The sequence below is a fragment of the Heterodontus francisci genome, unplaced genomic scaffold (genome assembly GCF_036365525.1).
Source record: "Heterodontus francisci isolate sHetFra1 unplaced genomic scaffold, sHetFra1.hap1 HAP1_SCAFFOLD_1359, whole genome shotgun sequence".
In the NCBI taxonomy this organism is placed as follows: Eukaryota; Metazoa; Chordata; class Chondrichthyes; order Heterodontiformes; family Heterodontidae; genus Heterodontus; species Heterodontus francisci.
The window spans coordinates 7501-34929 of NW_027140657.1; the positions used below are offsets into that span (position 1 = coordinate 7501).

Sequence of the window (27429 nt, forward strand, 5' to 3'; positions counted from 1 at the left end):
GTATCCTGACCGGTTAAAAACTCCCACTGGTCCTGTATCCTGACCGGTTAAAAACTCCCACTGGTCCTGTATCCTGACTCACAGAAATTCAAGGCCAGAATGGACATCATTCAAGTCCGAATCATTGATATAAACCACGGAAAGTAAATGACCCAGCACTGAGCCCTGTGGAACCCCACTGGAAACAGCCTTCCAGTCACAAAAACACCCCTTGACCATTACCCTTTGCTTTCTGCCTCTGAGCCAATTTTGGATCCAACTTGTCACTTTGCCTCAGATCCCATAACCAGTCTGTCATGTGGAACCTTATTAAAAGCCTTGCTACAATCCATGTAAACTACATCAAATGCACGACCCTCATCAACCCTCCTTGTTGCCTCCTCAAAAAATTCAGTCATGTTAGTCAGACACAACATTCCCTTAACAATCCGTGCTGTCTTTGATAAGACGTGTCTTTTTAAATGAAGACTTATCCTGTCTCAGAATTTTTTCCAATGATGTTCCCACCATTAAACAGCTGTCCTCCAGTCGTCTGGCACCACACCTACAGCCAGAGAGGATTGGAAAATGATGGTCAGAGCCTCTGCTATTTCTTCTCTGAATAGCCGAGGATACATTTCACCTGGGCCTGGGGATTTATCCATTTTCAAAGATGTTAAACCCCTTAATACTTTCTCACTGTGTTAATTTCATCCAATACTTAACACTCCTCCTCCTTGAGTTCAGTGTCTGTATCGCCCCTCTCATTTGTAAAATAGATGCCATATATTCATTAAGAACCAAACTCCTCCAACTCCACAGACAGGTTACCGTTATGGTCCCTCGTAGCTTTCCTCTTGCTCTATGTATTTATCAAATATCTCTGGGTTTTCCTCACTTTTACCTACTAATATTTTTCATGCCCTCTCTTTGCTTTCTTAACTCCCTTTCTAATTTGGTGTTTTATATTCCTCGAGTTTTTCTGCAGTATTAAACGCCCTCGTTATAGATCAAAAGTTTATTTTTTTAACTTTATCCTCTCCTTAAAGATCTAACTCACACCGAGTCCCGTTCACCCGTCACCCCCTGTACTCGCTGACCGACACTGGCTCCCGGTTCTGGAACACCTCGATTTTAAAATTCTCATCCTTGTTTTCAAATCCCTCCAGAGCACCTCACCCCTCCCTATCTCTGTAACCTCCTCCAGTCCCCTACAACCCTCCCTTTCTCTGTAACCTCCTCCAGTCCCCTACAACCCTCCCTTTCTCTGTAACCTCCTCCAGTCCCCTACAACCCTCCCTTTCTCTGTAACCTCCTCCAGTCCCTACAACCCTCCCTATCTCTGTAACCTCCTCCAGTCCCTACAACCCTCCCTATCTCTGTAACCTCCTCCAGTCCCCACAACCCTCCCTATCTCTGTAACCTCCGCCAGTCCCCACAACCCTCCCTATCTCTGTAACCTCCTCCAGCCCCTACAACCCTCCCTATCTCTGTAACCTCCTCCAGCCCCTACAACCCTCCCTATCTCTGTAACCTCCTCCAGCCCCTACAACCCTCCCTATCTCTGTAACATCCTCCAGTCCCTACAACCCTCCCTATCTCTGTAACCTCCTCCAGTCCCGACAACCCTCCCTATCTCTGTAACCTCTTCCAATCGCTACAACCCTCCCTGTCTCTGTAACCTCCTCCAGTCCCTACAATCCTCCCTATCTCTGTAACCTCTTCCAGTCCCTACAATCCTCCCTATCTCTGTAACCTCCTCCAGTCCCTACAACCCTCCCTATCTCTGTAACCTCCTTCAGTCCCCACAACCCTCCCTATCTCTGTAACCTCCTCCAGTCCCTACAACCCTCCCTTTCTCTGTAACCTCCTCCAGTCCCGACAACCCTCCCTTTCTTTCGAACCTCCTCCAGCCCCGACAACCCTCCCTATCTCTGTAACCTCCTCCAGCCCCTACAACCCTCCCTATCTCTGTAACCTCCTCCAGTCCCCTACAACCCTCCCTATCTCTGTAACCTCCTCCAGTCCCCTACAACCCTCCCTTTCTCTGTAACCTCCTCCAGTCCCGACAACCCTCCCTATCTCTGTAACCTCCTCCAGCCCCGACAACCTTCCCTATCTCTGTAACCTCCTCCAATCCCTACAACCTTCCCTATCTCTGTAACCTCCTCCAGTCCCCTACAACCCTCCCTATCTCTGTAACCTCCTCCAGTCCCCGACAACCCTCCCTTTCTCTGTAACCTCCTCCAGTCCCCTCCAACCCTCCCTATCTCTGTAACCTCCTCCAGTCCCCTACAACCCTCCCTATCTCTGTAACCTCCTCCAGCCCCTACAACCCTCCCTATCTCTGTAACCTCCTCCAGCCCCTACGACCCTCCCAATCTCTCTAACCTCCTCCAGTCCCTACAACCCACCCTATTTCAGTAACCTCCTCCAGTCCCTACAACCCTCCGAGATCTCTGAACTCCTCTAATTCTGGCCTCTTGTCTAAACTCATTTTTTTTTATTTTTTTTAATCATTTTGATGGGACAGTGTAGAGAGAGTTTTACTCTGTATCTAACCCATGCTGTATCTGTCCTGGGAGTGTTTGATGGGGACAGTGTAGAGGGAGCTTTACTCTGTATCTAACCCCGTACTGTACCTGTCCTGGGAGTGTTTGATGTGGACAGTGTAGAGGGAGCTTTACTCTGTATCTAACCCCCGTACTGTACCTGTCCTGGGAGTGTTTGATGTGGACAGTGTAGAGGGAGCTTTACTCTGTATCTAACCCCCGTGCTGTACCTGTCCTGGGAGTGTTTGATGTGGACAGTGTAGAGAGAGTTTCACTCTGTATCTAACCCCGTACTGTACCTGTCCTGGGAGTGTTTGATGTGGACAGTGTGGAGGGAGCTTTACTCTGTATCTAACCCCCGTACTGTACCTGTCCTGGGAGTGTTTGATGGGGACAGTGTAGAGGGAGCTTTACTCTGTATCTAACCCCCGTACTGTACCTGTCCTGGGAGTGTTTGATGTGGACAGTGTAGAGGGAGCTTTACTCTGTATCTAACCCCCGTACTGTACCTGTCCTGGGAGTGTTTGATGTGGACAGTGTAGAGGGAGCTTTACTCTGTATCTAACCCCCGTTTTTTTTTTTTAAATTGCCATTAAACGGGAAATGTCAGGTAACTGTACTGTAGAAAGACAGTATTGAGGGAGCTTTACTCTGTATCTACCCCCTGTGCTGTTCCTGTCCTGGGAGTGTTTGATGTGGACAGTGTAGAGAGAGTTTCACTCTGTATCTAACCCATGCTGTATCTGTCCTGGGAGTGTTTGATGGGGACAGTGTAGAGGGAGCTTTACTCTGTATCTAACCCCGTACTGTACCTGTCCTGGGAGTGTTTGATGTGGACAGTGCAGAGGGAGCTTTACTCTGTATCTAACCCCCGTACTGTACCTGTCCTGGGAGTGTTTGATGGGGACAGTGTAGAGGGAGCTTTACTCTGTATCTAACCCCCGTTTTTTTTTTCTAACCCATTTTTTTCTACTCTGTATCTAAACCTGTGCTGTACCTGTCCTGGGACCATTTGATGGGACAGTGTAGAGGGAGCTTTACTCTGTATCTAACCCCGTGCTGTACCTGTCCTGGGAGTGTTTGATGGGGACAGTGTAGAGGGAGCTTTACTCTGTATCTAACCCCCGTACTGTAGCTGTCCTGGGAGTGTTTGATGGGGGACAGTGTAGAGGGAGCTTTACTCTGTATCTCACCCCCGTACTGTACTTGTCCTGGGAGTGTTTGATGGGGGACAGTGTCGAGGGAGCTTTATTCTGTATCTAACTCCGTACTGTACCTGTCCTGGGAGTGTTTGATGTGGACAGTGTAGAGGGAGCTTTACTCTGTATCTAACCCCCGTACTGTACCTGTCCTGGGAGTGTTTGATGTGGACAGTGTAGAGGGAGCTTTACTCTGTATCTAACCCCCGTGCTGTACCTGTCCTGGGAGTGTTTGATGTGGACAGTGTAGAGAGAGTTTTACTCTGTATCTAACCCCCGTACTGTACCTGTCCTGGGAGTGTTTGATGGGGACAGTGTAGAGAGATAATGATCTATTTGTGATGTGTTGATACTCACGTCAAAGATCTCAAAGCCCGCAATGTCTAAGACTCCAATGAAGTACTGCCTCGGCAGTTTAGTTTCCAGTGACTGATTAATTCTCACCACCATCCAGTTAAACATCTTCTCATAGACGGATTTTGCCAGGGCTCCAGTGGAATAGGACACCTGTGAGAGATTAAACATGTTGTGAGCTGGGGTATGAATTAGTGTGTGCGGGAATGGGGTGTGGGAGCGAGACTGCCCGTCGGAATTTGGGATATCTGGGGTAAGGCTGGAGCCTGAGGCTTTGCCAGGCGTGAAGGATCCCAAGGTGGTGTCCAATGGGGTTGCAACGGTGGGGAATGGGGCACAATCTTCCCGCCTGTCCCCACCCCGATTCCAGGCAGAGGGATGAGGGGAATGATGATGGTTGGGTTTGATGTATTAAATGGAGGAGAGTGGGTGGAATGTAGAGGCCGGGCTACCTGCTGGACGTTCTGTCCTTTGGTGACGTACTCGTTCCCCACCTTGACGCGGGGGTGACACAGCCCCTTCAGTAAATCGGCAGAGTTCAGTCCCATCAGATAGGCCGATTTATCAGCCTCTGAAAGGCAGAAAGACAAGATTGCAGTGTGACGCAAAATGAAAGGAACAGATCACAAAACCCCATCCCTGGCCTCGAAATCCCTCCGTCCGCTCAGCAGACAGCTCTCTGCTGACCAGCTCACGGTAAACACTAAACCACCCCCCCCCCCTCCACCGTAACTCCATCCCGCGCAGAACCCCCAAATTCCTCCCTCCGTCCGACACCCTCCCTCCCACTCGCCATTCCCCTGCCTCTCCCCCACCCTCCCTCCCCAGTGCCATTAAATTCAGGGACTTCCCCGCACTCAGACGCCCCGTTTCCCCCCGGAGGCAGGTCGGCCACATGGTCCCTCGCACCAACCTTCAGTCCCGTCGGGCTCAGCCTGTTCCTCACGCTGTTTGGTTTTGAACCTCATGTTTCCGAAGTGCATGATGGCCCCGGTCAGTTTGTAGATTCCCACTTTCTCCTCGGCAGTAAAACCCAGAACATCAAAGGCACTCTGAGATCGATTGCGAGAAAGACAATGGATCAGATCACCAAACTCCCCATCTCCCTAACTCCCCACGTACCCACCTCCTCCCAATCTCCCTCACTCCCCACTCTGAGATCGATTGCGAGAAAGACAATGGATCAGATCACCAAACTCCCCATCTCCCTAACTCCCCACGTGCCCACCTCCTCCCAATCTCCCTCACTCTCCACTCTGAGATCGATTGCGAGAAAGACAATGGATCAGATCACCAAACTCCCCATCTCCCTAACTCCCCACGTACCCACCTCCTCCCAATCTCCCTCACTCCCCACTCTGAGATCGATTGCGAGAAAGACAATGGATCAGATCACCAAACTCCCCATCTCCCTAACTCCCCACGTACCCACCTCCTCCCAATCTCCCTCACTCCCCACTCTGAGATCGATTGCGAGAAAGACAATGGATCAGATCACCAAACTCCCCATCTCCCTAACTCCCCACGTACCCACCTCCTCCCAATCTCCCTCACTCCCCACTCTGAGATCGATTGCGAGAAAGACAATGGATCAGATCACCAAACTCCCCATCTCCCTAACTCCCCACGTACCCACCTCCTCCCAATCTCCCTCACTCTCCACTCTGAGATCGATTGCGAGAAAGACAATGGATCAGATCACCAAACTCCCCATCTCCCTAACTCCCCACGTACCCACCTCCTCCCAATCTCCCTCACTCCCCACTCTGAGATCGATTGCGAGAAAGACAATGGATCAGATCACCAAACTCCCCATCTCCCTCAATCCCCACCTACCCACCTCCTCCCAATCTCCCTCACTCCCCACTGAGAGATCGATAGCGAGAAGGACAATGGATCAGATCACCAAACTCCCCATCTCCCTAACTCCCCACGTACCCACCTCCTCCTCATCTCCCTCAATCCCCACCTACCCACCTCCTCCCAATCTCCCTCACTCCCCACTCTGAGATCGATTGCGAGAAAGACAATGGATCAGATCACCAAACCACCATCTCCCTCACTCCCCACGTACCCACTCCTCCTCATCTCCCTCAATCCCCACCTACCCACCTCCTCCTTATCTCCCTCACTCCCCACTGAGAGATCGATAGCGAGAAAGACAATGGGTCAGATCACCAAACTCCCCATCTCCCTCACTCCCCACGTACCCACCTCCTCCTCATCTCCCTCAATCCCCACCTACCCACCTCCTCCTTATCTCCCTCACTCCCCACTGAGAGATCGATAGCGAGAAAGACAATGGGTCAGATCACCAAACTCCCCATCTCCCTCACTCCCCACGTACCCACCTCCTCCCAATCTCCCTCACTCCCCACTCTGAGATCGATAGCGAGAAAGGCAATGGATCAGATCACCAAACCCCCCATCTCCCTCACTCCCCACGTACCCACCTCCTCCTCATCTCCCTCAATCCCCACCTACCCACCTCCTCCTTATCTCCCTCACTCCCCACTGTGAGATCGATAGCGAGAAAGACAATGGGTCAGATCACCAAACTCCCCATCTCCCTCACTCCCCACCTCCTCATCTCCCTCAATTCCCACCTACCCACCTCCTCCCCATCTCCCTCACTCCCCACCTCCTCCTCATCTCCCTCAATCCCCACCTACCCACTTCCTCCCCATCTCCCTCACTCCCCATCTACCCACTTCCTCCTCATCTCCCTCACTCCCCACCTACCTGCCTTCTCCCCATCCCCCTCAATCCCCACCTACCCACCTCCTCCTCATCTCCGTCACTACCCACTCTGAGATCAATAGCAGGAAAGACAATGGGTCAGATCACCAAACTCCCCATCTCCCTCACTCCCCATCTACCCACCTCCTCCTCATCTCCCTCACTCCCCACTCTGAGATCAATAGCGGGAAAGACAATGGGTCAGATCACCGAACTCCCCATCTCCCTCACTCCCCATCTCCCCGGCTCTAAGGAGAACAACCCCAGTCTCTCCACGTAAACTGAAGTCCCTCATCCTCGGGACCATTCCGGTAAATCCCCCTCCGCACCCTCTCCAAGGCCTCCAGCAGTGGGCTCATTTGATGGGGGAGGATCCCGGGGAGTGGGCCTCAAATTGAACAGCTCTCTCAGGGAGCCAGCACAGACTCTGCAAGGCCGAATGGCCTCCTTCTGTGCTGGAAGACTGTGTGAAATTCCCGTGGGACCCAGTCTTGAGACTGGTACACCCCGAGGACCCAGTCAGGCTCATTCCAGATCAGGAACTGGTCTGTGATATCAGCCCAGAGACATTTAACCAACCTCTATTCCCCGCGGGGAAAGGGCCTCTTAACCCTCAGAGGGGCAGCAACACAGGGTCCTGAGGTTGATTCCTGGGAATGAGAGGGTTGTCCCATGAAGAGTTGAATGGGCCAATACTCTCTCGAGTTTAGAAGAATGAGAGGTGATCTCATTGAAAGAGAGTTATTCACGACACAAAGGGAAAAGTCTTCCCTTGGAGAGGGCTGAATCTTGAGAATTCTTAACCCTAGAGAGCTGTGGACACTCCGTCGTTCAGTATATTCAAGACAGAGTTGAGAGTTTTCTGGGGACGCAGGGATATGCAGAGTGGGCGGGAAGATGGAGTTGAGATAGAAGATCAGCCATATTGAATGGCGGAGCAGGCTTGAGGGGCCGAATGGCCTCCTCCTGCTCCTCCTTATTTCCCGACGCTCTTAACTCCTAGATTCTGGGCCTTCGAATTGTGACACCTCGGGTGCTCCGTAGCCATCCGCACATCTTAGCCCCTTCAAAACTTACGTCCGTGGACATCAGTTCCTCCCCATCATCAATGGAGGCGACAGTCGTCTCTCCTTGGGAGATGAACGAATAGTCGTAAGGGTTATTGGTGACCAACATCATTTCTGGGAAGGATACATGAGTGAAAAAGAAAGAGAGAGAGAGAGAGAGAGAGGAGACGTCAGAGATAAAAAAAAAACACTCATCATAGATTGACTGATGGCCAGAAATTGCCAGGAAGAGGGTTTGGGGTTAATTGGGAGTGGGGAGGAGGTGGGTAATTGGGGATTGAGGGATATGGGGGAGGAGGTGGGTAAGTGGGGATTGAGGGATATGGGGAGGAGGTGGGTAAGTGGGGATTGAGGGATATGGGGAGGAGGTGGGTAAGTGGGGATTGAGGGATATGGGGAGGAGGTGGGTAAGTGGGGATTGAGGAATATGGGGGGGGAGGTGGGGAAGTGGGGATTGAGGGATATGGGGAGGGGGTGGGTAAGTGGGGATTGAGGGATATGGGGGGGAGGTGTGTAAGTGGGGATTGAGGAATATGGGGAGGGGAGGTGGGGAAGTGGAGATTGAGGAATATGGGGGGGTGGTGTGTAAGTGGGGATTGAGGGATATGGGGAGGGGGTGGGGAAGTGGAGATTGAGGAATATGGGGGGGTGGTGTGTAAGTGGGGATTGAGGGATATGGGGAGGGGGTGGGTAGGTGAGGATTGAGGGAGAGGTGGAGGAGGTGGGTAAATGGGGATTGAGGGATATGGGGAGGAGGTGGGGAGGTGAGGATTGAGGGAGAGGTGGAGGAGGTGGGTAAGTGGGGATTGAGGGATATGGGGAGGAGGTGGGGAGGTGAGGATTGAGGGAGAGGTGGAGGAGGTGGGTAAATGGGGATTGAGAGATATGGGGAGTTGGGGATTGAGGGATATAGGGAGGATGTGGGTAGGTGAGGATTGAGGGAGAGGTGGAGGAGGTGGGTAAGTGGGGATTGAGGGATATGGGGAGGAGGTGGGTAAGTGGGGATTGAGGGAGAGGTGGAGGAGGTGGGTAAGTGGGGATTGAGGGATATGGGGAGGAGGTGGGTAAGTGGGGATTGAGGGATATGGGGAGTTGGGGATTGAGGGATATAGGGAGGATGTGGGTAGGTGAGGATTGAGGGAGAGGTGGAGGAGGTGGGTAAATGGGGATTGAGAGATATGGGGAGTTGGGGATTGAGGGATATAGGGAGGATGTGGGTAGGTGAGGATTGAGGGAGAGGTGGAGGAGGTGGGTAAGTGGGGATTGAGGGATATGGGGAGGAGGTGGGTAAGTGGGGATTGAGGGAGAGGTGGAGGAGGTGGGTAAGTGGGGATTGAGGGATATGGGGAGGAGGTGGGTAAGTGGGGATTGAGGGATATGGGGAGGAGGTGGGTAAGTGGGGATTGAGGGAGAGGTGGAGGAGGTGGGTAAGTGGGGATTGAGGGATATGGGGAGGAGGTGGGTAAGTGGGGATTGAGGGATATGGGGAGGAGGTGGGTAAGTGGGGATTGAGGGAGAGGTGGAGGAGGTGGGTAGGTGAGGATTGAGGGATATGGGGAGGAGGTGGGGAGGTGGGGATTGAGGGATATGGGGAAGAGGTGGGTAGGTGAGGATTGAGGGATATGGGGAGGAGGTGGGGAGGTGGGGATTGAGGGATATGGGGAAGAGGTGGGTAGGTGGGGTTTGAAGGATATGGGGAGGATGTGGGGAGGTGGGGATTGAGGGAGAGGTGGAGGAGGTGGGTAAGTGGGGATTGAGGGATATGGGGAGGAGGTGGGTAAGTGGGGATTGAGGGATATGGGGAGGAGGTGGGTAGGTGAGGATTGAGGGAGAGGTGGAGGAGGTGGGTAAATGGGGATTGAGGGATATGGGGAGGAGGTGGGTAAATGGGGATTGAGGGATATGGGGAGTTGGGGATTGAGGGATATGGGGAGGTGGTGGGTTGGTGAGGATTGGGGAATATGGGGAGGAGGTGAGGAGGGAGGGAGAGGTGGAAGAGGTGGGTAAGTGGGGATTGAGGGATATGGGGAGGAGGTGGGTTGGTGGGGATTGAGGGATATGGGGAGGAGGTGGGGAGGTGGGGATTGAGGGATATGGGGAGGAGGTGGGGAGGTGGGGATTGAGGGATATGGGGAAGAGGTGGGTAGGTGAGGATTGAGGGATATGGGGAGGAGGTGGGTAGGTGAGGATTGGGGAATATGGGGAGGAGGTGAGGAGGGAGGGAGAGGTGGAAGAGGTGGGTAAGTGGGGATTGAGGGATATGGGGAGGAGGTGGGTTGGTGGGGATTGAGGGATATGGGGAGGAGGTGGGTAGGTGAGGATTGGGGAATATGGGGAGGAGGTGAGGAGGGAGGGAGAGGTGGAAGAGGTGGGTAAGTGGGGATTGAGGGATATGGGGAGGAGGTGGGTTGGTGGGGATTGAGGGATATGGGGAGGAGGTGGGTTGGTGGGGATTGAGGGATATGGGGAGGAGGTGGGGAGGTGGGGATTGAGGGATATGGGGAGGAGGTGGGGAGGTGGGGATTGAGGGATATGGGGAAGAGGTGGGTAGGTGAGGATTGAGGGATATGGGGAGGAGGTGGGTAGGTAGGGATTGAGGGATATGGGGAGGAGGTGGGTCGGTGGGGATTGAGGGATATGGCGAGGAGGTGCATAGGTGGGGATTGGGGGATATGCGGAGGAGGTGGGTTGGTGGGGATTGAGGGATATGGGGAGGAGGTGGGTAGGTGGGGATTGAGGGATATGGGGAGGAGGTGGGGAGGTGGGGATTGAGGGATATGGGGAAGAGGTGGGTAGGTGAGGATTGAGGGATATGGGGAGGAGGTGGGTAGGTAGGGATTGAGGGATATGGGGAGGAGGTGGGTCGGTGGGGATTGAGGGATATGGCGAGGAGGTGCATAGGTGGGGATTGGGGGATATGCGGAGGAGGTGGGTTGGTGGGGATTGAGGGATATGGGGAAGAGGTGGGTAGGTGAGGATTGAGGGATATGGGGAGGAGGTGGGTAGGTAGGGATTGAGGGATATGGGGAGGAGGTGGGTCGGTGGGGATTGAGGGATATGGCGAGGAGGTGGGTCGGTGGGGATTGGGGAATATGGGGAGGAGGTGGGTAAGTGAGGATTGAGGGATATGGGGAGGAGGTGGGTAGGTGGGGATTGAGGGATATGGGGAGGAGGTGGGTAGGTAGGGATTGAGGGATATGGGGAGGAGGTGGGTACGTGGGGATTGAGGGATATGGGGAGGAGGTGGGTAGGTAGGGATTGGGGGATATGCGGAGGAGGTGGGTTGGTGGGGATTGAGGGATATGGGGAGGAGATGGGTAGGTGCTGATTGAGGGCTATGGGGAGGAGGTGGTTATGTGGGGATTGAGGGGTATGGGGAGGAGGTGGGCAGGTGGGGATTGAGGGAGAGGTGGAGGAGGTGGGCAGGTGAGGACTGAGGAAGAGATGGAGGAGGTGGGTAGGCGAGGATTGAGGGGGAGGTGGAGTAGGTGGGCAGGTGAGGACTGAGGAAGAGGTGGAGGAGGTGGGTAGGTGAGGATTGAGGGGGAGGTGGAGGAGGTGGGTCGGTGAGGATTGAGGGGGAGGTGGAGGAGGTGGGTAAATGGGGATTGAGGGGGAGGTTGAGGAGGTGGGTAAATGGGGATTGAGGGATATGGGGAGGAGGTTGGTAGGTGGGGTTAAGGGATATTGGGGAGAAGGTGTGTGGGTGGGATTGAGAGAGGTGGCATTGAGAGAGGTGGGATTGAGGGAGATGGGACGAGGGGATGAGGGATATTGTGGGACATACCGAGGAGCTCGGGTTTCTTGTTGGACAGGATCTGGTAGAAGATGTGATAATTTCTCTCGGCCTTTAGCTGGAAGATTACCCGGGACTTCTCTAGAAGATCTGCACGACAAGGAAACACAATATATTAGTTTGACCTCCCACTGGCATTGAGTCAACCTTCGATAGGCAGCATTCCGAGACCCCTCACCTCACTCTCCTCAACATCTCATTTTTCAGTGTTGAATTCTGGAGATTTATTGAAGACAAGTGGCAACTGATAGTGACTGGGTAATGGATAAGATGAAAAGCCCTGAAGTGAAGGCACAAATCTGCCTCAATTCCCTGTTGAAATTATAGAGGAGGGGCAGAATGGGCTCCTCCTGTTCCTGTGTAACAGGCTGGAGGAGGGGCTGAATGGCCCTCTCCTGTTCCTGTGTAACAGGCTCGAGGAGGGGCAGAATGGCCTTCTCCTGTTCCTGCGTAACAGGCTCGAGGAGGGGCTGAATGGCCTCCTCCTGTTCCAGTGTAACAGGCTCAAGGTGCGGCAGAATGGCCTTCTCCTGTTCCTGTGTAACAGGCTCGAGGAGGGGCAGAATGGGCTCCTCCTGTTCCTGTGTAACAGGCTCAAGGAAGGATTGAATGGCCTCCTCCTGTTCCTGTGTAACAGGCTCGAGGAAGGGCAGAATGGCCTTCTCCTGTTCCTGTGTAACAGGCTCGAGGAGGGGCAGAATGGGCTCCTCCTGTTCCTGTGTAACAGGCTCAAGGAAGGATTGAATGGCCTCCTCCTGTTCCTGTGCAACAGGCTCGAGGAAGGGCAGAATGGTCTCCTCCTGTTCCTGTGTAACAGGCTCGAGGAGGGGCTGAATGGCCTCCTCCTGTTCCTGTGTCACAGGCTCGAGGAGGGGCTGAATGGCCTCCTCCTGTTCCTGTGTAACCGGCTTGAGGAGGGGCAGAATGGGCTCCTCCTGTTCCCACAACCCAGAACCTGCCTCTGAGGAGCACTCCCTGCTGTTCAAGCCCCACTACCATCCCTCCCTCTCCAGTCTGCTCCTGCGCCTGGCTCCCCCAGACCTCCCGACAGAGCTGCCTCCCTCTCTCCCTCCCTCCGTCCCTCGTCCCCAGGCGCTCACGATCACTTACAGGTCTCAATGTCTGCAGACGCAAGCTTCCCCGAGGCTGCGAAGTGAATTCGGATGAATTTACCCTGAGGAGGAGAAAAGTAGACTGAGGCGGTATCTCCAAGAAATCACTCGCACCAGGAGCAGACTTTCCCGAAAAACATTCACTGACATGTCGGGTAATGGAGACTATCCCTCCACTCCCCTACCCCTCCCATCAAAGACCATCGCTCCAGTCCTCTAACTCTCCCATCAAAGACCATCCCTCCAGACCCCTACCCCTCCCATCAAAGACCATCGCTCCAGTCCTCTAACTCTCCCATCAAAGACCATCCCTCCAGACCCCTACCCCTCCCATCAAAGTCCATCCCTCCAGTCCCCTACCCCTCCCATCAAAGACCATCCCTCCAGTCCCCTACCCCTCCCATCAAAGACCATCCCTCCAGTCCCCACACTCTTCGATCAAAGACCATCCCTCCAGTCCCCTCCCCCTCCGATCAAAGACCATCCCTCCAGTCTTCCAACTCTCCCATCAAAGACCATCCCTCCAGTCCCTGACCCCTCCCATCAAAGACCATCCCTCCAGTCCTCTAACTCTCCCATCAAAGACCATCCCTCCAGACCCCTACCCCTCCGATCAAAGACCATCCCTCCAGTCTTCCAACTCTCCCATCAAAGACCATCCCTCCAGACCCCTACCCCTCCCATCAAAGACCATCCCTCCAGTCCCCACACTCTCCCATCAAAGACCATCCCTCCAGTCCCCACACTCTCCCATCAAAGACCATCCCTCCAGTCCCCACACACTTCCATCAAAGACCATCCCTCTAGTCCCCACACTCTCCCATCAAAGACCATCCCTCCAGACCCCACACTCTCCCATTGAAGACCATCCCTCCAGTCCCCAAACTCTCCCATGTAAGACCATCACTCCAGTCCCTTAACTCTCGCATCGAAGACCATCCCTCCTGTCCCCTAACTCTCCCATCAAAGACCATCCCTCCAGTCCTCTAACTCTCCCATCAAAGACCAACCCTCCTGTCCCCTAACTCTCCCATTGAAGATCATCCCTCCAGTCCCCTAACTCTCCCATTGAAGGACATCCCTCCAGTTCCCTAACTCTCCCATCGAAGACCATCCTTCCAGTCCCCTAACTCTCCCATTGAAGACCATCCCTCCAGTCCCCTAACTCTCCCATTGAAGACCAGCCCTCCAGTCCCCTAACTCTCCCATCAAAGACCATCCCTCCAGTCCCCTAACTCTCCCATTGAAGACCATCCCTCCAGTCCCCTAACTCTCCCATTGAAGACCATCCCTCCAGTCCCCTACCCCACCCATCAAAGACCATCCCTCCAGTCCCCTAACTCTCCCATTGAAGACCATCCCTCCAGTCCCCTACCCCACCCATCAAAGACCATCCCTCCAGTCCCCTAACTCTCCCATTGAAGACCATCCCTCCAGTCCCCTAACTCTCCCATCAAAGACCATCCCTCCAATCCCCTAACTCTCCCATCGAAGGCCATCCCTTCAGTCACCACAACCCTCCCTTTCTCTGTTACTTTCTCCAGTCCCGACATCCCACCCAACTCTGTAACCTCCTCCAGCTCCTACAACCTTCCCCATCTCTGTAACCTCCTCCAGCCCCTACAACCCTCCCTATCTCTATAACCTCCTCCAGCCACTACACCCCTCCCTATCTCTGGACCCTTCTCCAGCCCCTACAACCCACCGAGATCCCTGCGCTCCTCCAATTCCGGCCTCTTGCCCATCCCCCGATTGCCATCGCTCCACCATTGGCGGTCGTGCCTTCGGCTCCCTGGGCCCGAAGATCTGGAATTGCATCCCGAAACCTCTCTCTCTCTCCCCTCCTTTAAGACGCTCCTTAAAACCTCCCTCTTTGACCGAGCTTTTGGTCGCCTGTCGCTAATATCTCCATATGTGGCTGGGGGTCAGTACTGAGGGAGTGCCGCACTGTCGGAGGGTCAGTACTGAGGGAGTGCCGCACTGTCGGAGGGTCAGTACTGAGGGAGTGCCGCACTGTCAGAGGGTCAGTACTGAGGGAGTGCCGCACTGTTGGAGGGTCAGTACTGAGGGAGTGCCGCACTGTCAGAGGGTCAGTACTGAGGGAGTGCCGCACTGTTGGAGGGTCAGTACTGAGGGAGTGCCGCACTGTCCGATGGTCAGTACTGAGGGAGTGCCGCACTGTTGGAGGGTCAGTACTGAGGGAGTGCCGCACTGTCCGATGGTCAGTACTGAGGGAGTGCCGCACTGTCAGAGGGTCAGTACTGAGGGAGCGCAGCACTGTTGGAGGGTCAGTACTGAGGGAGTGCCGCACTGTCCGATGGTCAGTACCGAGGGAGTGCTGCATTGTCGGAGGGTCAGTACTGAGGGAGTGCCGCACTGTCGGAGGGTCAGTACTGAGGGAGCGCCGCACTGTTGGAGGGTCAGTACTGAGGGAGTGCCGCACTGTCGGAGGATCAGTACTGAGGCAGTGCCGCACTGTCCGATGGTCAGTACTGAGGGAGTGCTGCATTGTCGGAGGGTCAGTACTGAGGGAGTGCTGCATTGTCGGAGGGTCAGTACTGAGGGAGTGCCGCACTGTCGGAGGATCAGTACTGAGGGAGTGCTGCATTGTCCGATGGTCAGTACTGAGGGAGTGCCGCACTGTCGGAGGGTCAGTACTGAGGGAGCGCCGCACTGTTGGAGGGGCAGTACTGAGGGAGCGCCGCACTGTCGGAGGATCAGTACTGAGGGAGCGCCGCACTGTCGGAGGATCAGTACTGAGGGAGCACCGCACTGTCGGAGGGTCAGTACTGAGGGAGCACCGCACTGTCGGAGGGTCAGTACTGAGGGAGCACCGCAAAGTCGGAGGGTCAGTACTGAGGGAGCGCCGCACTGTCGGAGGGTCAGTACTGAGGGAGCGCCATGCTGTCGGAGGGTCAGTACTGAGGGAGCACCGCACTGTCGGAGGGTCAGTACTGAGGGAGCACCGCATTGTCGGAGGGTCAGTACTGAGGGAGCACCGCAAAGTCGGAGGGTCAGTACTGAGGGAGCGCCGCACTGTCGGAGGGTCAGTCCTGAGGGAGTGCCGCACTGTCGGAGGGTCAGTACTGAGGGAGTGCCGCACTGTCAGAGGGTCAGTACCGAGGGAGATCCGCACTGTCGAAGGGTCAGTACTGAAGGAGCACCGCACTGTCGGAGGGACAGTACTGAGGGTGCGTCGCACTGTCGGAGGGTCAGTACTGCGGGAGTGCTGCACTGTTGGAGGGTCAGTACTGAGGGAGTGCCGCACTGTCGGAGGGTCAGTACTGAGGGAGCGTCGCACTGTCAGAGGGTCTGTACTGAGGGAGCGCCGCACTGTCGGAGGGTCAGTACTGAGGGAGTGTCGTACTGTCGGAGGGTCAGTACTGAGGGAGTGCCGCACTGTCGGAGGGTCAGTACTGAGGGAGCGCCGCACTGTCGGAGGGTCAGTACTGAGGGAGTGCCGCACTGTCGGAGGGTCAGTACTGAGGGAGCGCCGCACTGTCGGAGGGTCAGTACTGAGGGAGTGCTGCACTGTCGGAGGGCCAGTACTGATTTTGGAGCTTGCTGTGTACAAAGTTGCTGCCCACATTACATTATTGGCCTTGAAGCTCTTTGGGTGACCCTGTGGTTGTGACAGGCGCTCGAGAAATGCAAGTACTTACGAATCGGGAAGAGTTGTCATTCCGCAGAGTTTTCGCGTTGCCGAAGGCCTCCAGGGCAGGATTGGCCTGAATAATTTGATCCTCCAGGGTGCCCTGTCAAAGAGAGGTGGGGATGGGTCAAAGGTAAGGAGGTCAGGGTCAGAGATCAGCTCCTAAATTCCTCTCCTGCCAGCCACGAACCCCCATAGCAGTGGAAATAGTCTTGAAAACTTCCATCCAATCACTGCTTAAACTTTCTAAATTCCGGGAAAACCAACCCTAGTTTCTGTAATCTCATCTTGTAATTTAACACTTGGAGTTCAGGCATCGTTCTGGTAAATCTATACTGCAATCTCTCTGGGGCCTTTGTCTCCTTCCTCAGGTGTGGTGCCCAGAACTGCTCCCAGACACTCCTGGTGCTTTTTATTATTCATTCATGGGATGTGGGCGTCACTGGCCAGGCCAGCATTTATTGCCCATCCCTAATTGCCCTTGAGAAGGTGGTGGTGAGCTGCCTTCTTGAACCGCTGCAGTCCATGTGGGGTAGGTACACGCACAGTGCTGTTAGTCAGGGAGTTCCAGGATTTTGACCCAGCGACAGTGAAGGAACGGTGATATAGCTCCAAGTCAGGATGGTGTGTGACTTGGAGGGGAACTTGCAGGTGGCGGTGTTCCCATGCATCTGCTGCCCTTGTCTTTCTAGGTGGTAGAGGTCGTGGGTTTGGAAGGTGCTGTCTAAGGAGCCTTGGTGCATTGCTGCAGTGCATCTTGTAGATGGTACACACTGCTGTCACTGTGTGTCGGTGGTGGAGGGAGTGAATGTTTGTAGATGGGGTGCCAATCAAGTGGGCTGCTTTGTCCTGGATGGTGTCGAGCTTCTTGAGTGTTGTTGGAGCTGCACCCATCCAGGCAAGTGGAGAGTATTCCATCACACTCCTGACTTGTGCCTTGTAGATGGTGGACAGGCTTTGGGGAGTCAGGAGGTGCGTTACTCGCTGCAGGATTCCTAGCCTCTGACCTGCTCTTGTAGCCACGGTAGTTATATGGCTACTCCAGTTCAGTTTGTGGTCAATGGTAACCCCTAGGATGTTGATGATGGGGGCTCCATGCAGCAGACCCAGGGTCAATCTCACACAGCTCAGTCCTCCCTCAGTCACCTTCCTCCTTGACGTAAAGCCCAGGCCCAGACCTGGGACTTCCCCCCTCCACAACTCGCCCACTCCCCCTGTCCCTGCTGCTCTCTTCCACTCCCCAAAGCAGATGCACCGAACCGGAAGACGCACCAAAACAGCAGATGCACCGAAATGGCAGACACACCGAGCCGGCAGACGCACCGAGCCGGCAGACGCACCGAGCGGGCAGACAAACCGAGCCGGCAGGCTGACCAACCTTTCCGCTGGCAATTGCATCTTTTTTGGCTGAGGCTCCAGCGGCAATGCTGGCAAAATACTGGATAACCCGTTTGGTGTTCACAGTCTTCCCTGCCCCGGACTCACCACTGCGAGAGAACACAACCAACGTCACTCTGTATCTAACCCCGTGCTGTACCTGTCCTGGGAGTGTTTGATGGGGGACAGTGTAGAGGGAGCTTTACTCTGTATCTAACCCCGTACTGTACCTGTCCTGGGAGTGTTTGATGGGGGACAGTGTAGAGGGAGCTTTACTCTGTATCTAACCCCGTACTGTACCTGTCCTGGGAGTGTTTGATGGAGACAGTGTAGAGGGAGCTTTACTCTGTATCTAACCCCGTACTGTACCTGTCCTGGGAGTGTTTGATGGGGGACAGTGTAGAGGGAGCTTTACTCTGTATCTAACCCCCGTACTGTACCTGTCCTGGGAGTGTTTGATGGGGGACAGTGTAGAGGGAGCTTTACTCTGTATCTAACCCCCGTGCTGTACCTGTCCTGGGAGTGTTTGATGGGGGACAGTGTAGAGAGAGTTTTACTCTGTATCTAACCCTGTGCTGTACCTGTCCTGGGAGTGTTTGATGGGGGACAGTGTAGAGGGAGCTTTACTCTGTATCTAACCCCCGTACTGTACCTGTCCTGGGAGTGTTTGATGGGGGACAGTGTAGAGGGAGCTTTACTCTGTATCTAACCCCGTACTGTACCTGTCCTGGGAGTGTTTGATGGGGACAGTGTAGAGGGAGCTTTACTCTGTATCTAACCCTGTGCTGTACCTGTCCTGGGAGTGTTTGATGGGAACAGTGTAGATTTAACATATGCTAAATTAAGTAAATATACTTACGTGATCAGGATGGATTGATTTTCTCTGTCTGTTTAGAGAAAAGAAAAATTAGTGTCTCCATTTAAATTAATACAATGACAACACAGGTATCCCCTTTCTGCCCATCATCACTGTGCTAGCTCTTTGAAATAGTGGTTTTGTTTACCCCACATCCCTTGTTTATTTTCTGTCATCCTCTTTATTCTTCCTCCTCTCCGACTGCTCCAACTTCCATTTGTAATTATCAATGGAAACAGCATCTCCGGCTTTTCCGATCCAGCATTCCAGATACCGACAAGTCCCTGAGAGCGAGGGAACCTCTCGACATCTCCCCACTAAATCTTTACACGATGGTTTTTAATCCACGACTTCTGTTTAATTCACCCACTCGCCGGAGGGAAGAGTTTGAAAATTTCCATTCGGCTGCTTTGTTACATTCTCAGTTCCAAGGAGAACAGTCCAAACATTTCGAACCTCACCTCCTAATTGTCGTCCCTCACTCTGGTCCTGTCTTCGTGAACCTCCTCCCTACCCTGTAAATGAGCCTAGGACTGATCTGAATACCATTAGTCTGTAGGTGACCCAAGGTCAGCGTGTTTACTATTAGTCTCCAGGTGACCCCAAGATCAGTGTGTATACCATTAATCTCTAGGTGACCCAAGATCAGCGTATTTACCATTAATTTCTAGGTGACCCCAAGGTCAGCGTGTTTACTATTAGTCTCCAGGTGACCCCAAGATCAGTGTGTATACCATTAATCTCTAGGTGACCCAAGATCAGCATATTTACCATTGGTCTCTAGGTGATCCAAGATCAGCGTGTTTACCATTAATCTCTAGGTGACCCAAGATCAGCATATTTACCATTCGTCTCTAGGTGATCCAAGATCAGCGTGTTTACCATTAATCTCTAGGTGACCCAAGATCAGCATATTTACCATTGGTCTCTAGGTGATCTAAGATCAGCGTGTTTACCATTAATCTCTAGGTGACCCAAGATCAGCATATTTACCATTGGTCTCTAGGTGACCCCAAGGTCAGCGTGTTTACCATTAATCTCTAGGTGACCCAAGATCAGCATATTTACCATTAGTCTCTAGGTGACCCCAAGATCAGTGTATTTACCATTAATCTCTAGGTGACCCAAGATCAACATATTTACTATTAGTCTCTAGGTGACCCAAGATCAACGTATTTACCATTAGTCTCTAGGTGACCCCAAGATCAGTGTGTTTACTATTAATCTCTAGGTGACCCAAGATCAGCGTATTTACCATTAGTCTCTAGGTGACCCCAAGGTCAGCGTGTTTACTATTAGTCTCCAGGTGACCTCAAGATCCGTGTGTATACCATTAATCTCTAGGTGATCCAAGATCAGCGTATTTACCATTAATTTCTAGGTGACCCCAAGGTCAGCGTGTTTACTATTAGTCTCTAGGTGATCCAAGATCAGCGTATTTACCATTAATCTCTAGGTGACCCCAAGGTCAGCGTGTTTACTATTAGTCTCTAGGTGATCCAAGATCAGCGTATTTACCATTAATCTCTAGGTGACCCAAGATCAGCGTGTTTACCATTAATCTCTAGGTGACCCAAGATCAGCATATTTACCATTGGTCTCTAGGTGACCCCAAGGTCAGCGTGTTTACCATTAATCTCTAGGTGACCCAAGATCAGCATATTTACCATTAGTCTCTAGGTGACCCCAAGATCAGTGTATTTACCATTAATCTCTAGGTGACCCAAGATCAACATATTTACTATTAGTCTCTAGCTGACCCAAGATCAACGTATTTACCATTAGTCTCTAGGTGACCCCAAGATCAGTGTGTTTACTATTAATCTCTAGGTGACCCAAGATCAGCGTATTTACCATTAGTCTCTAGGTGACCCCAAGGTCAGCGTGTTTACTATTAGTCTCCAGGTGACCTCAAGATCCGTGTGTATACCATTAATCTCTAGGTGATCCAAGATCAGCGTATTTACCATTAATTTCTAGGTGACCCCAAGGTCAGCGTGTTTACTATTAGTCTCTAGGTGATCCAAGATCAGCGTATTTACCATTAATCTCTAGGTGACCCCAAGGTCAGCGTGTTTACTATTAGTCTCTAGGTGATCCAAGATCAGCGTATTTACCATTAATCTCTAGGTGACCCAAGATCAGCGTATTTACCATTAATCTCTAGGTGACCCAAGATCAGCATATTTACCATTGGTCTCTAGGTGACCCCAAGGTCAGCGTGTTTACCATTAATCTCTAGGTGACCCAAGATCAGCATATTTACCATTAGTCTCTAGGTGACCCCAAGATCAGTGTATTTACCATTAATCTCTAGGTGACCCAAGATCAACATATTTACTATTAGTCTCTAGGTGACCCAAGATCAACGTATTTACCATTAGTCTCTAGGTGACCCCAAGATCAGTGTGTTTACTATTAATCTCTAGGTGACCCAAGATCAGCGTATTTACCATTAGTCTCTAGGTGACCCCAAGATCAGTGTGTATACCATTAATCTCTAGGTGACCCCAAGGTCAGCGTGTTTACCATTAATCTCTAGGTGACCCAAGGTCAACGTGTTTACTATTAGTCTCTAGGTGACCCCAAGATCAATGTGCATACCATTAGTCTCTAGCTGACACACGGTTTCCACTGTCCTTTTCTCATTCACCCCACTGTGTTTGCTCCTTTTGAAGGAATCTTCCCCCACTCTCCCCACTTCTCCTACGTACTCCTCCCCCCACCCCCACTTCCCCCCGCGTACCTGTCAGCATGTACTGATAGGCGTTATCTGAGATGGAGAAGATGTGCGGAGGGGCCTCTGCACGCTTTTTCCCGCGGTAGGCAGCTACCACCTGCGCGCTGTAGACCGGCAGCATCTTGTAAGGGTTCACGGTCACACAGAACAATCCGGAATATGTCTGTAACAGGACAAGGAGGAGGAGGGAAAACAAGGAGATGGTCAATCAGGAGGAATGACAGGGGCTTCAGCTGGTCACACCAAGAGAAAGAGAGAGAGAGGAGGGGGAGAGAGAGAGGGAGAGATGGAGAGAGAGAGGGAGAGAGAGAGAGAGAGAGGGAGAGATAGAGAGAGGGGGAGAGAGAGGGGGAAGAGAGAGGGGGGAAGAGAGAGGGGGGGAAGAGAGAGGGGGGGAGAGAGAGAGGGGGGAAGAGAGGGAGAGACAGAGAGGGGAGAGAGAGAGAGGGAGAGAGGGGGAGAGAGAGAGAAGGGGGGAGAGAGAGAGAGGGGGCGAGAGAGAGAGAGAGGGAGAGAGAGAGAGGGGGGGGTGAGAGAGGAAGAGACAGACAGAGAGGGGGGCACAGAGATAGAGAGAGAGAGGGAAATGGAGAGGGGGAGAGAGAGAAAGAGGGGGAGTGAGAGGAGAGAGAGAGGGGGAGATGGAGAGAGAGAGGGCGCGAGAGATAGAGGGGGGAGAGAAAGAGAGAGGGGGAGAGAGAGAGAGGGGAAGAGAGAGAGAGAGGGAGAGATGGGGAGAGAGAGAGAGAGGGGGGGAGTGAGAGAGAGGGGCAGAGCGAGGGGGAGAAAGAGAGAGGGGCAAAGAGAGGGAGAGAGAGAGGGGGACAGAGAGAAAGAGGGGAGAGAGAGGGGGAGAGACAGAGAGAGAGGGAGAGAGAGAGAGAGAGAGAGGGGGCGAGAGAGAGAGGGGAAGAGAGAGGAGCGAGGGGGGAGAGAGAGAGAGGGAGATATAGAGGGGGAGAGAGAGAGAGGGGAGAAGAGAGAGGGGAGAAGAGAGAGTGGGGGGAGAGAGAGAGACGGAAGAAAGATAGGGGAGAGGGAGAGGGAGAGGCGGAGAGAGAGAGGGGGAGGCAGAGATGGGAAGAGAGATAGGGGAAGAGAGAGGGGGAGAGGGGGGGGAGAGGGAAGGGGAGAGAGGGAAGGGGAGAGAGGGAAGGGGAGAGAGGGAAGGGGAGAGAGGGAAGGGGAGAGAGGGAAGGGGAGAGAGGGAAGGGGAGAGAGAGAAGGGGAGAGAGAGAAGGGGAGAGAGAGAGGGGGAGAGAGAGAGGGGGAGAGAGAGAAGGGGAGAGAGAGAAGGGGAGAGAAGGGGAAAGAGAGAGGGGGAGAGGGGGGAGAGTGAGGGGAGAGTGAGGGGAGAGAGGGGGAGAGGGAGGGGAGAGAGGGGGAGAGAGAGAGAGGGAGAGGGGGGGAGAGGGGGAAAGAGAGAAGGGGAGAGAGAAGGAGAAAGAGAAAGGGGGAGAGGGGGGGAGAGAGAGGGGGAGAGAGAGGGGGAGAGAGAGGGGGAGAGGGAGGGGAGGGAGAGGGGGAGAGAGAGAGGGGGAGAGAGAGAGGGGGAGAGAGAGAGGGGGAGAGAGAGAGGGGGAGAGAGAGGGGGGGAGAGAGGGAGGAGAGAGGGTCGGAGGGGGAGGAGGAGGGAGAGATGAGGGGGAGGGGAGGGGGGAGGTGGGTGAGAAGAGGGAAGGAGTGAGGAAAGAGAAGGAGCGAGGGGGGGAGTGAGAAGAAGGAAGGAGAGGGAGGGAGAGGGAGAGAGAAGGGGAGAGAGAGAGGGAGCGAGAGAGAGGGGGAGAGGGGGAAGAGAGAGGGTCGGAGGGGGAGGAGGAGGGAGAGAGGGGGGGAGGGAGGGAAGGAGAGAGGGCAGGAGGGAGGGGTAAGAGGGTGGGTGGGAGGGAGTGGGTAAGGGGTGGGAGGGGGGTTGAGGGGAGAGAGAGATTAGGGGGAGGGGAGGGGGGAGGTGGGTGAGGAGCGGGAAGGAGTGAGGAAAGAGAAGGAGCGAGGGGGGGAGTGAGAAGAAGGAAGGAGAGGGAGGGAGGAAGGGGGGAGTGTAGAGAGGGGCAGGGAAGGGAGATGGAGATGGAGATGGAGTGAGGAGAGGGAGGGAGGGTGAGGAAGGAGTGGGGCCGGGGGGAAGGTGGAGTGAGGAGAGGGGGATGGATGGGTGAAAGGGAGAGTGAGAGAGAGTGATGCACACTCACGTAGATCATCCAAGCGGCATAGCGTTCCTTGAGGTTGTAAAGCACAGCGGGTTCATGGAGGAAGGTTAACATGGCCATGTCCTCGATCTTATCAAACTTCGGAGGGTTCTGATTCAATATGGCGTCTTCCTTTACCACCACCGTCTGTGGGCAGCAAGGAAAATAACATCATCAAAGGCAGTGTGAGTCTTTGTGTGTCGCACACTCAGACTCACACACACTCACTCACTGACACACACACGCACACTGTCACAAGAGTTCTTTTTAAGCTTCGAATTCTGTGTGTTTTTACAAGACTGAGGAAAATGATTTTTCTGTGAACACTGAATGCTGAAACCTGGTGTTTGAACTGAGTGGGCCAGACTGCAAGACACCTGTTTCCAAGCAACAGCAAGGGAAATGACAGCTCACGTGACTTATTGCTTTGTGAAAGACCAGCGTTGGACAGGCAGGAGGCAGAATAAACTGGCTGGGACCTGAGGGAAAAAACCTCTCCCTGGAAGAGAAGGCTTGCCTCTATTGTAAAAAGAAATTCTTCCTTTTAGGTTGCAGCTATGGTCTGCCTGGAGAGAGCAAAAGACCCAGGAAAAGAGGAGTTGCTGCTCTCTATGGAGAAAGGCTCCTTTGCTGAGAGGAAGCCCTGCATTTTTAAAGGTAGCTGATTCCTATTGCTTCAGTCTCTGAAAAATCCCTGCCTCAGGAGTGATTCCTGGTGCCTCTTATGTTTTGGGAGATCTTGAAAGCTCACAAAAACATCTGCAGCTACCTCTAAACCGAAGCAGACCTGCTGCTACGCCCTTTGTGTGACGCCCTCTGCAGACGAAGAGCCGTGAACGCCGACCCGTCACAGACTGTTCATCAACCTCGCCTGGAGAGACTTCGAGTGGCATCCGACTATTCGACTCTGAGACACCTCACCAACCCAGAAATATCCTCCCAGAACATTACAACCCAGTTATTCTATTATTTCTAAGAAACTATTGTAAACCAAAACATCCTTTTAAAACCGGGTGGACCGTTTTTAAAAAATGTATGTGTATGTGCATGAGGGTTAGGAAGAATAAGGTGTTATAACATCTTTTCATTTATAGATTTATCTCATTATTGTTTAAGATTTAGTTCATTAATAAATAGTTAATGCTGTTGTATAAAGAAACCTGGTTTGGCGTGCTTTATTCTGGGGAACAAATAGAGTGTTTAATTTGGCTATTTTTCTGGCAGGGGGGAACTCAACTAATATTCTGTGACCTGTGGGACTGAATTAACAGTGCATTACTCCCACCTCAGTCGTAACAATATACACTCACACACTCACACAGGCAGTACCTTCCCATTCTCAGTTTCTGCTGTGACCTTGCCTCCCTCTCTGCTGGTGATTTTCGCCTTCACAAACTCCTCCACTTGGTCTGGGACGAAGATATCCCTCTTCAGGTCAAAGGGCATGGTTTGAGCCTGCAGTCTCTCCTTGTCCGACTTCCTCAGGAAACTGGCAGCAGGGCCAAAGTCACTCATTTGAGCGTCAGACATCGTCAAACCTGAAACCAGGAGAGCAAGCAAGTGTGATCACAACAAACTCCTCTACACTGTCCACATCAAACACTCCCAGGACAGGTACAGTACGGGGTTAGATACAGAGTAAATCTCCCTCTACACTGTCCCCATCAAACACTCCCAGGACAGGTACAGTACGGGGTTAGATACAGAGTAAAGCTCCCTCTACACTGTCCCCCATCAAACACTCCCAGGACAGGTACAGTACGGGGGTTAGATACAGAGTAAAGCTCCCTCTACACTGTCCCCCATCAAACACTCCCAGGACAGGTACAGCACAGGGTTAGATACAGAGTAAAACTCTCTCTACACTGTCCCCCATCAAACACTCCCAGGACAGGTACAGTACGGGGGTTAGATACAGAGTAAAGCTCCCTCTACACTGTCCCCATCAAACACTCCCAGGACAGGTACTGTACGGGGGTTAGATACAGAGTAAAGCTCCCTCTACACTGTCCCCATCAAACACTCCCAGGACAGGTACAGCACGGGGGTTAGATACAGAGTAAAGCTCCCTCTACACTGTCCACATCAAACACTCCCAGGACAGGTACAGTACGGGGGTTAGATACAGAGTAAAGCTCCCTCTACACTGTCCCCATCAAACACTCCCAGGACAGGTACTGTACGGGGGTTAGATACAGAGTAAAGCTCCCTCTACACTGTCCCCATCAAACACTCCCAGGACAGGTACAGCACGGGGGTTAGATACAGAGTAAAGCTCCCTCTACACTGTCCCCATCAAACACTCCCAGGACAGGTACAGTACGGGGGTTAGATACAGAGTAAAGCTCCCTCTACACTGTCCACATCAAACACTCCCAGGACAGGTACAGTACGGGGGTTAGATACAGAGTAAAGCTCCCTTTACACTGTCCACATCAAACACTCCCAGGACAGGTACAGTACGGGGGTTAGATACAGAGTAAAGCTCCCTCTACACTGTCCCCATCAAACACTCCCAGGACAGGTACAGTACGGGGGTTAGATACAGAGTAAAGCTCCCTCTACACTGTCCACATCAAACACTCCCAGGACAGGTACAGTACGGGGTTAGATACAGAGTAAAGCTCCCTCTACACTGTCCACATCAAACACTCCCAGGACAGGTACAGTACGGGGTTAGATACAGAGTAAAGCTCCCTCTACACTGTCCCCCATCAAACACTCCCAGGTACAGCACGGGGTTAGAAACAGAGTAAAGCTCCCTCGACACTGTCCGGCTTGAATCAGGTATCCATATTTGGTTTCTGTTGTGCTCAGTGTAGTGGTCACCCAGGGCCAACTGTGTAAACAGACCCAAGGAGCTGGGACTTCATGCTCGAGTCGATTAGATTCCTTCTTATCTGGTGAGTTTGGCTGGACTGTATATTATTGGGGGCCGCAGGCACTGAACTGTAAGGGATTAGTATTGGAACTCACAGGTACCCTGGTGACAGAGCCCGATGTTCTGATGAAGGGTCATCGATCTGAAACATTGACTCTCTTTCTCTCTCCACAGATGCTGAATGAACTGCTAGGTGCTTTCCTGCATTTTCTTTTTGTTTTGTTTTTATTTCAGATTTACAGCATCCGCAGTATTTTGCCTTTGCTGGACCGATCTGGTATTTTTACTGGAGGGACGAATCCGCCCAGTGATGCGGCACTTTCATCGTTTTTTTTTCCCAAACCCCGTTCTGTGATAAGGTTGTTCTGCGTTTTCTCTTATGCCGGAACCGTGGCAGATCCATGGATGGAAGCCCTGAGATCCCTTTGTCGGGACACTGGAAATGGAATGATTCTGTATACGGATTGTTATGTGAAAAGGAAGAATGTGCAGGGCTACGGGGAGAAAGCCGGGGAGTAGCACTCGGTAAATTGCTCTTTCGGAGAGCCAGCGTAGACACGACGGGCCGAATGGCCTCCTTCTGCGCTGTAACAATTCTGTGATTCTGTGATTAGACACTTATCCCCGTTCAGCCAAATTCCGCAAAATCGATTTATTTCTACTCTTTCCCGGGATGTGGGCATCACTGGCTAGGCCAGCATTTATTGCCCATCCCTAATTGCCCTTGAGAAGGTGGTGGTGAGCTGCCTTCTTGAACCGCTGCAGTCCATGTGGTGTATGTACACCCACAGTGCTGTTACACACAGGATGGGAGAATAAATTACTTCAGGGCTGTTATCCAGGAATGTTGCCATCAATATCCTCTCGATTAAGCGGCACCGAGTTTGGGAACTGTATTACAGGTCTGTATACCTCTAAAAACCCAACGGGAACTGC

General features: G+C 52.9%; 1 protein-coding gene across 1 annotated transcript in view; it reads right to left on the reverse strand.

Annotated features, from left to right (window-relative positions):
- The window catches only part of LOC137360424 (myosin-7-like), a gene marked incomplete at its 3' end in the record, with an annotated part of 37796 nt that overhangs the window by 6382 nt on the left and 3985 nt on the right, over positions 1 to 27429 (reverse strand). The window contains exons 2-13 of the mRNA XM_068025878.1: positions 24942 to 25150; positions 23616 to 23759; positions 21430 to 21586; positions 18687 to 18714; positions 17829 to 17937; positions 16461 to 16553; positions 12797 to 12860; positions 11678 to 11776; positions 7901 to 8004; positions 4998 to 5136; positions 4537 to 4655; positions 4088 to 4237 (exon numbers count right to left, since the gene is read on the reverse strand). Of these exons, the coding sequence (XP_067881979.1) occupies positions 4088 to 4237; positions 4537 to 4655; positions 4998 to 5136; positions 7901 to 8004; positions 11678 to 11776; positions 12797 to 12860; positions 16461 to 16553; positions 17829 to 17937; positions 18687 to 18714; positions 21430 to 21586; positions 23616 to 23759; positions 24942 to 25142 (1407 nt within the window). The remainder of the gene's footprint in view (positions 1 to 4087; positions 4238 to 4536; positions 4656 to 4997; positions 5137 to 7900; positions 8005 to 11677; positions 11777 to 12796; positions 12861 to 16460; positions 16554 to 17828; positions 17938 to 18686; positions 18715 to 21429; positions 21587 to 23615; positions 23760 to 24941; positions 25151 to 27429) is intronic.